Source organism: Neolamprologus brichardi, chromosome 9 (genome assembly GCF_056152115.1).
Source record: "Neolamprologus brichardi isolate AB-2024 chromosome 9, ASM5615211v1, whole genome shotgun sequence".
Classification (NCBI taxonomy): Eukaryota; Metazoa; Chordata; class Actinopteri; order Cichliformes; family Cichlidae; genus Neolamprologus; species Neolamprologus brichardi.
This window is the reverse complement of record NC_142112.1, coordinates 10485268-10497089: the sequence shown is the minus strand read 5'-3', so window position 1 is coordinate 10497089 and position 11822 is coordinate 10485268. Positions and strand designations below refer to the sequence as shown.

The window sequence follows — 11822 nt, the reverse complement described above, 5'->3', positions numbered from 1 at the left end:
AAAATGTGAACACTGGCATCCTTGAAAGAGTGACCTTTGACCTTTAGATGCAGATGGACTGCTGAGTCTTGCAGTGGCCTGATGAACTCTGTATTCCTCGTCCACACGTAAACGCAAAAAAGGAGTTTTAAAAAATCTCAGTTTTCGGTGATTGGAAACGCCGTTTACGTGGACGAAACAGCTGCGTGTTCAAAATCACCCGTGTAGGTGCGGACGCAGCGTAAAATAGTAGTTTATTTTCTTACTACCTGTGATTTATTGCAGATTACTTGTATTTAGTTAATTGTTTACTAAATGTTTGAGGTGTGGAATAAACCGCAATGGAGCAAAATATGGGTGTGTGTGGTTGGAGGAAGTGTTTGCGCGTGCATGTGCGCGCGCGCGCGGGGGGGGGGGGTGTGGCGCGAACATTTTTCTTGTAAAACAAAGGGGGCCTGGCAAAAAAGTTTGGGAACCACTGAGTTAGGAACACATTTGAAGAGAAGTCTCGAAAAAGTACTACAACACGTCATTATTAGTATTAACAGCTGTTACTGCTCACAAACCCGCCTGCTCGAGTCAAATACTGCTGCTGTTATGGATTCAGTGGTGTTTTTGCCGCTGTGGAAAGTGGACATCACAGCAGAGGACGGAACATTACCGTCACGCAGGGGTTTCCCTTATATCAGCTGAGCACCGGACTGTACCATTACCCTGCCTTATGGGGGACACACTAGGGAAAACGGACACAGTTAAAATAATTACATCCAAGTGTGCCCAGAAATAATAATTATCGGGAAGCATTTATACATACAAACTTCGATGTAATTAAAGTTCACAAGCGCTGTATTCAGAATGTTTGGGATTTGTCCGAATACCACCCGCAATTCGTGTAGGCTTCCAAAAATGGCGGCGGTTTCTGTCAGTGTGGAGTGAAACTTTCCTATTTTTAGCGAAATTCTTCCTCCATTCTAGCATTTTGTCGACTGTAGTCGAGTGTTTATTAAAGTAGGCATCTTCGGAAGACACCGGCGTTTGACAGTCGTCGTCAGGACTGAGGGGGTGACTCTAAGCTCCGGTTTTGAGCACCAAATCGCTGAGCTTCCTTCGAAGTTGACGGTAGCTGAGTGCCTGACATTGCGATCATAGCGACTGTTGTCATCGTATCGCTTAGCGCCGAGCCGTCAGGTGAGATTGGACGTCGGTCGATTAGCAGTAGATAGCTTTGCGGCCAAAGGGCGTCGGAAACAAAGCGGTTGGTGTTTGTGTGTGTGGATCGAGCCGGGGCAGATTACAGATCCTGAGGACGTGTCACGTCACCTGTCAGTTGGAATAAATAGGTGCTGTTGGATGTCACCGCCACTCTGTGCCGCACTGAATTTGGTTTGCTAGCGTCGTGTAAGTACCGGCTCATTTTCACCCGTGTTCTGGCTTCACTGTGCGCCCAGACAGCTTGTTGTGTTTTGGGGCCTACAGTCACTTGCCTCCATATGTTTGTACTGCGCTTTTATTATGCTAGCTAGCTGTTAGCCGTCATTGGCTAATTTGTTGTATTATAATTTGTCTAATGGCATATTGCGGGAAAATAACTAAGTGCAGTTTTCATATATCGCCTACATCGTGGTGACTTTGTTTAGGGAACAGCAGCGAGGGACGTGGTTAGTGTTTTCTTGATTTTCCGGGCTGCCTCACAGCGGCTCATGGCTGCTCGGAGATTGTAAATGTCAACTTTCTGTCTCTAACGAGCGTTTTTAATGTCTCTTTCCTGATTTGTTTATGTTGGACAGCCATCCTGGCAAATCAAATGGAGAAGCTTCAGGACCTCAGCCAATCAGAGCTACAGGAGCTCCTGGACAGTCCGGAGAGGGTGGAATCGATGGCTCTGGAGTCCGATGAGGTGAAACTGGTGCTTCATTCTTCTTCCCCTTTCTCCAAACGCCGATTAAATTCCCTTAATGACAAGTCAGGAATTAGATTATGTGGCATTACAGTAACCCTACAACTGGTTTCTAATTTAAATCTCAAACTGTCTATAAAGTCTTTCTGCCAAGGTTACATCAGCTCAGTGAAAAGTGACAAAGCGGAGGCGGTCAGTGGGAATTTAGTTTTAAATGTTCAGTAGTTGTGTGATATTTTTCTTCTTCAAAATAATAAAGTTAGGAGTTATTATAATTGTCCTAGAAGTGAGCAAATAGGGATTTGCCTTTGTCCCTGTAACCTTTGCTTTGTTTGCAGTCATGCAAAATTGTAGAGTTGAGTTGTACCGAGGAACTTCCTGTCCTTCATCACCTCCTATTTCAAATGACTGACTCATGTCCCCGTATCTCTGAGCTGGTTCGAGTCCAGAATACTTTTTTTTGTTTTTGTGAAAGTGTTCTGATGATTTAAAATGATGGCAGATCTCCTGAAATCATTAGGTTGGATACTGACATTGAACTGCTGATTTGACACAAGCTTGCAGAAACCTGAGCTACTCGAGGTGAACAGAGACAGCACAGTCACCTGTGAGAGGAGCACGTGCAGAACTTTGCAAAAGTCTCAGTGGTTTATCTGCCATTTCTTCATTTGTCATCCAGTTTAATCAGATTTTAAGGACTGAGTGCACGCCAAGACAGGCAGGGTTTCAGGTTAAAGCTTGTAGAGAATCACTTTGTCCGTTGTCACGCTGTGTTAAGTTTTATAACTTCAACTGGGAGGACTGGGAACAAATGACGTGCTTTGCTGCTAGCAACAAAGTGCCTGAAGATGACATTTCTAACTTTGCTAAGCTGCCTGTTATGTGCAGACACAATACTGGTTCATCCCTTGAGTTAGCCGATTTTTCTGCTTGAGTGATTTATAGGTCAGAGTTTGGTGGCTTAACAAACCAAATAACATTCCTCTGAACATGATCAGGTACAAGTACTGAAAACAGCCAGTGTCCAAAGAAAAGCCTGAGAACTGTTGCTCACTTTGAAAATGACACGTCTGACTGCAGTGACACTTTCAAACATGCTGCTAATCCCAGAGGCCAACAGACGTTTTCCACTGACGAATGTGTAATATTGAGTCAGTAAATAACGACGCTGCGACACAGTTTCCTTTCAGTTCTAGACTGTTGTGAAAGTCGTGTGATGTTTTTGGGGTCGTAATCGTGGAAAAAATGTCCCCATAGCTGTATATGTGCGTCACAAAATAATAAACATGTACTCACGCATGAAAAACAGCAGTCAGATAAAACTGATAAGCTGTGCAGAGAGCGGACAGGCAGCTGTCCCATCCTACTGATCCCACCAAAGTCCAGTCCAGGCCTGGACTTTGGTCTTGACTTTACTGAACGCAGCGTTAGGAACGTTGTTCAGCTGTTTGCCATCACAGGGCTGTACACACAAAGACTCGTGTTAAACTGTAAAGACATCCCTCAGCTGTGCACCTCTGTGTGCTCGGCTGTGATGCGTACTCTGCCACACAGGACAGGAACAGGCACGCACAGACGTATGTCAGCCTAACAAACTTATTTACTGCAGTTATTTTACAAGATGGAGACTCCGGCTCGTTTCCAGCACACACGAGGCTCCTGTGTGAGTCACTGTGGTTGCAGTAGTACTTTTGATATGACTCTGTATTCTACATGAGGAGAATCTGCTGACATCCTTCCACCAAGTCAGTCCATCGTTCGCTCTTTTAGAGAAGACTGCTGAGTCTTACTAAATGTGGTGATGCAGACACACTGAAGGATCTACACAGACATGTGTTTAAAGTTATAATTCCCATTGCATTACATGCTTTTGTTTCAGATCCAGAACATCCAGCTGGAGAGAGAAATGGCTTTGGCATCAAATCGCAGCCTGGCTGAGCAAAACCTGGACATGAAGCCTCGCTTGGAGTCGCAGAAGGAGCTGCTGGTGGAGAGATATTCTCAACTAGAGGCAGTCAGAGAAACCTATAGACAGCACTGCTCCCTGAAAGGTAGGGGAGGGATGAACACTACTGACTGCACCTGAGTGTTTCCATCACGTCTGATGATCACATAAAAGTTAAAGTACATTTGTCTTTTTGAAGTTGACTATAAATGTCTGAAATGGACTGATTCACGTGCAGCACTTTTCTACTCTGAGCTCTTAATACAACATTCACACACATTCACACTCTGATGGATGAACTTGAACCTGGTTGAGTATGTTAGCGTGCAGACTGGAGGAGGCAGCGATCGACCTTCTGGTTAGTAAGTGACCTGAAGTGTCACTCAGAAGTGTTTCTGTGTTGTTGTCAAACTGTTCCTATTTTTGTCTGTTATATGACTTTCTTTTGTTTTTACACTTGGTGTCATTTTACACATTTATTTCTGAACATTTCAGAGTCGTGCATCATTTACTACAGCAGCGTTTCTTTATCATGTAACGTGTAGTTAAACACACAAAGGGGCGTGTCACTGGTCGGGGTCAGGCGATGATGTAAAGTCAGTTTGACATCTACTAAAATTAAAGTCTCAGATGACTCTGAATCCCAGTGACCTTGACCTCAAAATGAGAGGTCAGCCTTCTGAAAATCACCAGAGTTTCACATTTATACCACAGGTGCTCCTGGTGTAGTAGTAGTACACACACAGTGTGGGCACTGGACCCATCCCTCACCGCGGCCCCTGAAAGCCTCAGGATTTTATTATTGATGCATTTCTCTTCTGCATCTGTATGTTTGAAGAGAAGATACCCCAGGTACTCTTTCATGCATCCATCTAGGTTTGCATGTGAGGGAGTTAAATGTTCATGGATGCAGCTCAAAGTTCAGATGTCCTTGAAGTGTCAGGTGAGAGTGAAAACACCATATAAACGACGGTCCATGTACCGTGGGCTAAACTCAGACTGGGTGGGACGAACTTATGGACCTGATAGTGTAGTCACTATCACTTGAGTTACAAGAGTGAGTCAGTAATAAACACCTCAGTGAAGGAAGGTTCCCAGTTCCTGTTGAAAAACCTGCTTGGCAGCTAACGTGTGATTTGAAAGCGGCTCATTGTGCGACAGTACGTGGTTATCTGTGTCTGTGTTTAAGCAGGGAGCGCCAGCTTCAGACAGCTGAGTCGAGGGCAAAGCAGTCTTTATGTGCATATACATACAAATCCTAATAAACTGGCACCAGATGACTGTGCAGTGTTGTAGTGAGTCGTAGTTCTTCCTCCACAGTGCAGGTGGAGCTGCCAGATAGATGGATCAATACATGAGGCACCGTGTCCAGTCCACGGTGCCTCTTTAGTATTGAGTCTGTGCACAGCCACGGAGCCAGAGTGAGCGAGGCGCTGTGTGTAACATGGTTCATTCACAATTTGTATAAACCGTCTTGATTCAGAGCTGAAAGTGTGAAATGTTTGCAAACAGTCTGCAGAGTCTCTGTCCTCAACAGCTGCACTTGTGCCTGTGCAGGTAAAGTCTATCTGTGGGACACACAGGTTTGCCTGTGTTTTTAATCTCTCACCATTATAATAATGTGACTGCACAGCTCTCATCAGTCTGAGCGTTTAATGTTTCCATCATCAGACACGCCCAGCCTCATACTCGGTCTCTTTCTAACTCTTGCTCCCCTCAGATGGCATGGCAGGTCAGGTGTCTCCAGAAGCGCTGTTCTCCAGACTACAGACAGAGGGCAGCAAAACAGAAGAAGAGTCAGAGGTCAGTGATCGACTGTCACACATGTTGCAGGTGCATCATTTAACGTAAAGGCGACGCTTCGATGTTTGTAACGTGGGGTCAGCGTGTTCAGGTAATATGAGCGAAAGGCAACAGTTTAAAGTTCGGTTCTGAACGACGACGATCACGAATCGATTAAAGAGTTTCCTGAAGATGGGATGTGTTGTTTCTTATGAGTCTCTGCATGCATGCAGACATGACAGTGTGCTGGAAGTCAGTGTGAGGGCTCAGGGCAGCGTTTCCTGCTTCACCCACTAATGCATGCACCATTCGATGAAACATTGATGAGTTTTGACTTGGATCTTTGAGGCTGTTTCAGATTAACTGAACTGTTCTGTGGTCTGACCAATCAAAATGATTTTTGATGCCAGCAGACAGACAACCTGGTATGACATCATTACACGATGCATTCTGTAGCCATGATTGGCTGTGCGTTAGATGGTACGGTGAATTTGCTCCTGAGGGAAGAGCCCATTAAAGCTGACACATAAATGCAGGAATCACACAAATCACCATCAGATGATGTCTTTGGTTCAGAAGGTCTCAGCCTGTGAGCATCTACGCCAGTGTAGAGATCGTTTCTGTTCATAAAAATACATTCACGCTCCGATGGATGCATCAGAAAGCAACGTGGAGTTATTAGTTATTAGTTAGTATCTCGCCCATTTGGCATGCAGACTGGGATCAAACCACCAACCATCTGGTTAGCAGGTGACCTGCTCTGGTGTCAGGATGTGGTCAGCTTTCACTGAAGTGATCAGACAGCAGCTGGCTTGGGAACGCTTTGTTGTTCCCGTGGAAGAGCATCTGAGCTGCTGCCTATGGTGCCCACCCCCGGAAAAGCAGCGATGGATGGGTGAGCTGGGATTATACTTCCCACGAGCTCCAGTCAGATGTGAATGACGTAAACGTCACCATCAGGCAGCGAGCGTGAGGGTCCACGTGACCTCCTGATGACTGTGTGCGACTCTGCTCCTCCTCTTTACTCAGCCACACCCACTGATGCCTGTAAATATGTGACCCACCTGTTTGTGATGGTGGAGACCAGCGTTGGGCGATATATAAAAATGTTCCAACCGACAATCGTCAGTCCAATAATCGGCGATGGGCGATATATTTACGCATGCGCAGGCTTTTTGATGGGCGGAGCAATGTCATTATGCACGCACTGATTTGCATCCAAACATGGATGAACTCATTTCCAAAAACAATTAGGGCTGTCAGTGTCAACGCTGCATTAACGTGATTAACGCCATTAAAATCTGGAGCGCAGAACGAACGAACTTTGGACAAACGGCCCAAAATGACTCAGTCTGTCGTGATGATGCCTCATTAACTCACCAATCACCAAACTGGGATGAAAAAGGTAAACCTAAGGATGTGACCAAAGCGGTGTGTCACTCGTGCAGACGTATAGAGTGAGCAAAGTACTCAAACACAACTAACTTACATGAGCACGTACGCGTGTTAGGCCATCACCAGCTTCTGCAGCTCCAACAAGCATCTGAGTGCACTCTGAGGAGGAGCGTTTGCTCGCAGAAGAGGCTGCTGTTAAAACAGCGCTATTATTTCTGTTGACTGCTTCTATTAGCTACATTATTATTAGCAAACCTTCTCATGGGCTCAGCCTGTCGGTGATAGTCGGTATATTCGTCCAATCGCCCGACCGTAGCAGAGACCTGCGGTGAGTTTGAACAGCTCGTGTTTTGGATCAGTTGCTTCATTCATCAGGACTTTCAACTAAAGACTAGCTGGACTAAGTGCGCCCCTGGACACGCTGTGTTATCTAGTTGGGCAGCTCAGCAGTGCAGACCTATCCGAACTAGAAATGCTTTTACTTTGAAGGATTTTGCACTTCCTTTAACAGCGGCTGCTGTTTCTCTGGGCTGTGGCAGGCTTGTTGTCAGGGTTCTCACTAAATGGAGTTTCGATGTGCAGGTTGTGAAGCAGTGGGTGCATCATTAGTCTGTGGCTACTACAAGTGATCTGACCTTAGAGGTAGTGTGATACCTGCTCAGTAAGCACCGCTCATTTGTCTTACCTGTCTCGTCCCGCAGGCTCTAGCAGATGAGTTTCTGGAGGGATCTCTTCCGCTGGACTCCTTCCTCGACCGATTCCTCTCCCTACGCTCACTCGCTCACAAAAGACGCGTACGGATAGAGAAACTCCAAGAAATCCTGCGACAGAGGAGCGAGGGCAACACCCCCGCCATGACGTCGTCAGCATGCCTGAAAGAGGACTCTGCCACCCCGCTGTCACCGTGGGATCAACAGACAACAACAGCAACGACGACGAATCAACAGCAGCCGAGTTGCAAACCTCAGAACGCCCCTCAGCCCGCGTCCTCGTCTGCGGGGGGCTCCTCCGGGCTCCCCTACAGCCCGTACCCCGTGTCGGGCCCTACTCCTCCTGCTGTCGTGGCAGCAGCAGGCTCTGTTCCAGCCAATGCCCCGTCACAGTTCCCTCCTTACCCAGGTCCCACTTCACCTTTCCCTCCGGCAGGGAGCTACTCTGGCCCTAGCCCCCCTTTTGGGCCTCCAGCTTCGGCCAGCTGCCCTTACCCGGCCCAGCCCTCCTTTCCTTCGCCACATCCAGGCTCGGCGTTTGGCCAGTACACCCCGAGCCACGCGCAGAGCGGCCCCGCGCCCTACCCGGCCTCCTACAGCTATGGGGGCTACAGCTACCCGTCCGGGCCGGCCTATTCCAATTCTCAGTCAGCAACAGGGAGACCCATGTACAGACCGGGATATGGAGTTCCTCAGCCGTACTCCTGAAAGCACTACTGCTCCACTGTCTCTTCTTCAATCTTTCCTCCTTTGCTGTCTCACATGTCCTCTTCCCTCACTCCCGCTCTCCTCGCCCTGATCCTCCTCCCCGTCCTTTCTCCGACGCTCCCAGACTCAAGAGGTCTCTCGCTTTACTTTGTTGCACTATTTCTCTAATATCTGTTTCTTTCTTTGCCCTTCCTTTGTCGACCCACCAACTCCCCCTACTCTGGTCTCAGGTTGTTGCGTTTGTGTTTAAGCGTTCAAACACTGTCTCTGGTTCACTCACCTTCTTCCTTCTGCACATCGTTGTCTCCTCCCTCCTCTTCCATGTCATTTGTGTGTGTGTGTGTGTGTGTGTTGCTGTTTGGCAATCAGAAAGTCCTTATAGACACAAGTGCACTCCCCCTTATGACAAATACATGGCAAGAATCGCACTCTGTGACAGTGTCCCCTCCCCTGCCATAATCTGTGTGGTTCACATTGTTTTCTGTGAGCGCCGACGAGATGTGGAAGCTTTATGTTCTGCTTCGATGACCTCTGGGCTTAAACGATGCCATTAAAAAGGAGAAGGCCGGTACACCGTACGATTCTTACATCAAGTTAAAGCGCAGGGTTTGAAGTTCCCATATTCTTATCTGTAGCTGCCCGGATATTCAGCTCTTCCAGTTGCAAGCGAATGTGAATGCGGCCACTTTGTTTCCTTTAACCAAAGAAACTTCTGCTGATGACACTGCTTTCATTCCTCTTCCTGTCGTTAGTGTTGGACAGAGGAAGCAAACTGCAGCGAGAGACGTCTCAGTACTGCGTTTGTAGTAGCGCACACCAGTGCCAGTAGCTCCAGATACCAGAGTAGAAACAGCAGCAGTGTGTGCACAGCGAGAGCACTGCCCCTTTAAAACCAGAGCCCACAGTGTGTCACCTCCAGTACACTACATAGAAAATACCAAGTGTACATGTGCAGCATTCGGTGTGGAAGCTACTGTAAGCGTCGGTGCTGCGACGTCCTCAGCTGCAGCTGCGTCAGCAGCTTCTCCTCTCAGCCCTGCGTAAAACACTCGAAGAGGAAACAGGCAGACTTGGGAAGATTCTTCAGATTCCTGATCCCGACTGTGATGTCCTTTCCTACTTTTCTGTAAAGTCAACAAACGTGTGTTTCTGTGAGTGGAAGCCGAGCGGGAGATGGTTTGTGCAGCACTAGCTGGAGACACTGTAGGCAGGTTTCTGGTTTTCTCCACACATCTTCATCTTTTGTTTTGTATTTGTCCAATAAGTAATTCAAAGGGAAGCCCAGGAAGGGTCAGAACGGTCACACTCTTAAGTTCCTTATAAGCATGTATTATCGTGGAGAAGCTGACACAAAGGGATTATGTTGCTGTGTACTCCCTGCACCTCTCTGATTGGTCCATGGAGGCTCTCCAAAGTCAAGCTTTGTGTTGGCTTCAAACACTTTGGCACTGCAGACCATCGTAGGTGAGGTGGAGGTGTTGAAGGGAATTTAGTACGTGTGTATTTCTAAACTGAAGTGCCAACATCGTGACAAACGCGTAAATCTCACATGTCTTTGGTGACGAGCTGTACCTTACATCCCGCTATTAACACTCCAGAAAGCTGCATTAGTGAAGCGAGCTCAGAGTTTAGGCGACTGCATGATGATGATGTTAAAGAGGGGGAGGAAGCCCGGTGTGGTTGTGCAGCGGAGTACGCAGAAATCCTTTTTGTTTCAGTGCATGTCAGACACAAGCAAAGGTGAAGCTGCTGGATTATTTGGTAGAGATGCAGCTGTTAATCAAAACACAGTAAATCTGAAGACAGGCTTCAGCTGAGAGCTGGCTAATGCTAGGGCGAGCACTGCGGACACATTCAGTCATTATCGTAGGAGCCAGTGTGAGCCACGCTTCAGATGTCACATGATTTAGAAGAAGTTGGATATCAGCTGACTTCCCTGCCAAGGTCAAAGATCACTGTTCATTCTTCCTGGTTTAAGAGCTGTCGCTAAGACTGCTAGCACAAAGGCTTTCACTCATCACACAGAGGTTTCTATGGTGTTTGGTCATTTATGTTTTATTTAACCAGGTTAGTATAACCATCCTCTGTTCCTCCGCCGGTCTGAAAGAGCCTGTGATGGGCGGCTGACTGTCAAAGCGGCTCGCTGTGGTGAAGGAGAACATGCTCCACCACAGAGCGTCAGACTCGCTGTAAGGTCTGCTGGAAACAAAGAAGGTTCGCTCTCCTGAACGAGGAGTCTGAAACTGCCACTCGTGCACCGTCTGCACATAGAAAACACTTTGAGGCACAGCTACAGTCAGCTGTTGAGTGTGACCTGCTCTGTCACTAGCCACAGAGCGCTAACCCACGGCAGTAAGGTTCTCTTTATAAACCGCTCGCTCACCATGCTGATGTCACAGAGCAAAGACCAGCGTTAGCTCCTCTGCAGGAGGCAGTGACTGCAGATTTAAACGTTTCGTGGCAGTAGCAGATGTAATTGGCAGTTTGTTTCTCCTGGTTTACGATTACTGCCAACTCTGAATTGATTAAGTGCTTGATAGAAACTAACACATAAACCAATATTTCAGCATTAGGTGAGTTTGTCTTTTATAAAGGGTGCCTCACTCCTCACAGGTAAATATGGGCTGTAGCTGACAGAGTGCATGTGATGGCTCACCTGAATCCAGCTCTCAGTACCTCAGATGTCCACACGGTGGCGCCAGCCGACAGACTGGCGCCGTCTGATTGGATGAGAGCTGATGATGCTGCACCTCTCTTGGTGCTAACGTCGCCCTCTGGTGTTACCTGTGGAGTTACTGCACACACACAGCAGACGTGTCACTGGTTGGTTTTACGTGAACAGGAGTAGGTGACGACGTCACACAGAGATGCTGCAATAACCCGAGCATGACGAGCTTTCATACACAATAAAGACATGATGGTGGATCTGTCCCGAGGACTTCAGTGTTGTTAAAAATGACAACAACAATAATAATAGTTTTACAGTGTTTTAGAAAAAGCACAAGGCAGATGTCTTAATATAGTTAGCATTAATATTCTGGAGGGAAATATCAGATTGATTTAATGGCTCTGACGTGGAGGAGTTCTATATTACTGATGATGTAGATGGAAAAAGAGAAACAATGTTTTCTTTCTTGTTTTGGTTGTGAATAATTAAACAAGTTGATTTGAAGGAAAATGCTCAGAGTCTTTATTACGTCAGGATTCATGGAGTCAAACTGCTATAACAATGATTTCTGTGAGGTGCATCGAGTCTGACTCGCTGATAACACATGTTATCAGAACAAAGTTAGGTGTGTAAAGTTCTCTAATACCAAGAAAACCCTGTTTTAACTGGATCAATGAGGAGCCGCTGATATCAAGACGAGGAAGCTCCTTACCACGAGTGGAGGGCTTCACACCAGCA

At 46.9% G+C, this 11822-nt stretch overlaps 1 protein-coding gene across 2 annotated transcripts; it reads left to right on the top strand.

Moving 5' to 3' along the window:
- Nucleotides 1-857: 857 nt before the first annotated feature.
- On the top strand, nucleotides 858-11594 carry vps37c (VPS37C subunit of ESCRT-I). 2 transcript variants are annotated; one of them, XM_006808687.2, is made up of 5 exons: nucleotides 858-1167; nucleotides 1767-1876; nucleotides 3756-3927; nucleotides 5542-5624; nucleotides 7700-11594. In XM_006808687.2, the coding sequence occupies exons 2-5, from the start codon at nucleotides 1784-1786 to the stop codon at nucleotides 8414-8416; spliced, it is 1065 nt and encodes a 354-aa protein (XP_006808750.2). In that variant the 5' UTR covers nucleotides 858-1167; nucleotides 1767-1783; the 3' UTR covers nucleotides 8417-11594. The 2 variants fall into 2 exon arrangements, with proteins under 2 accessions (XP_006808750.2, XP_006808749.2); XM_006808686.2 differs by having other exon boundaries at nucleotides 858-1377.
- The last annotated feature ends 228 nt before the right edge of the window (nucleotides 11595-11822 follow it).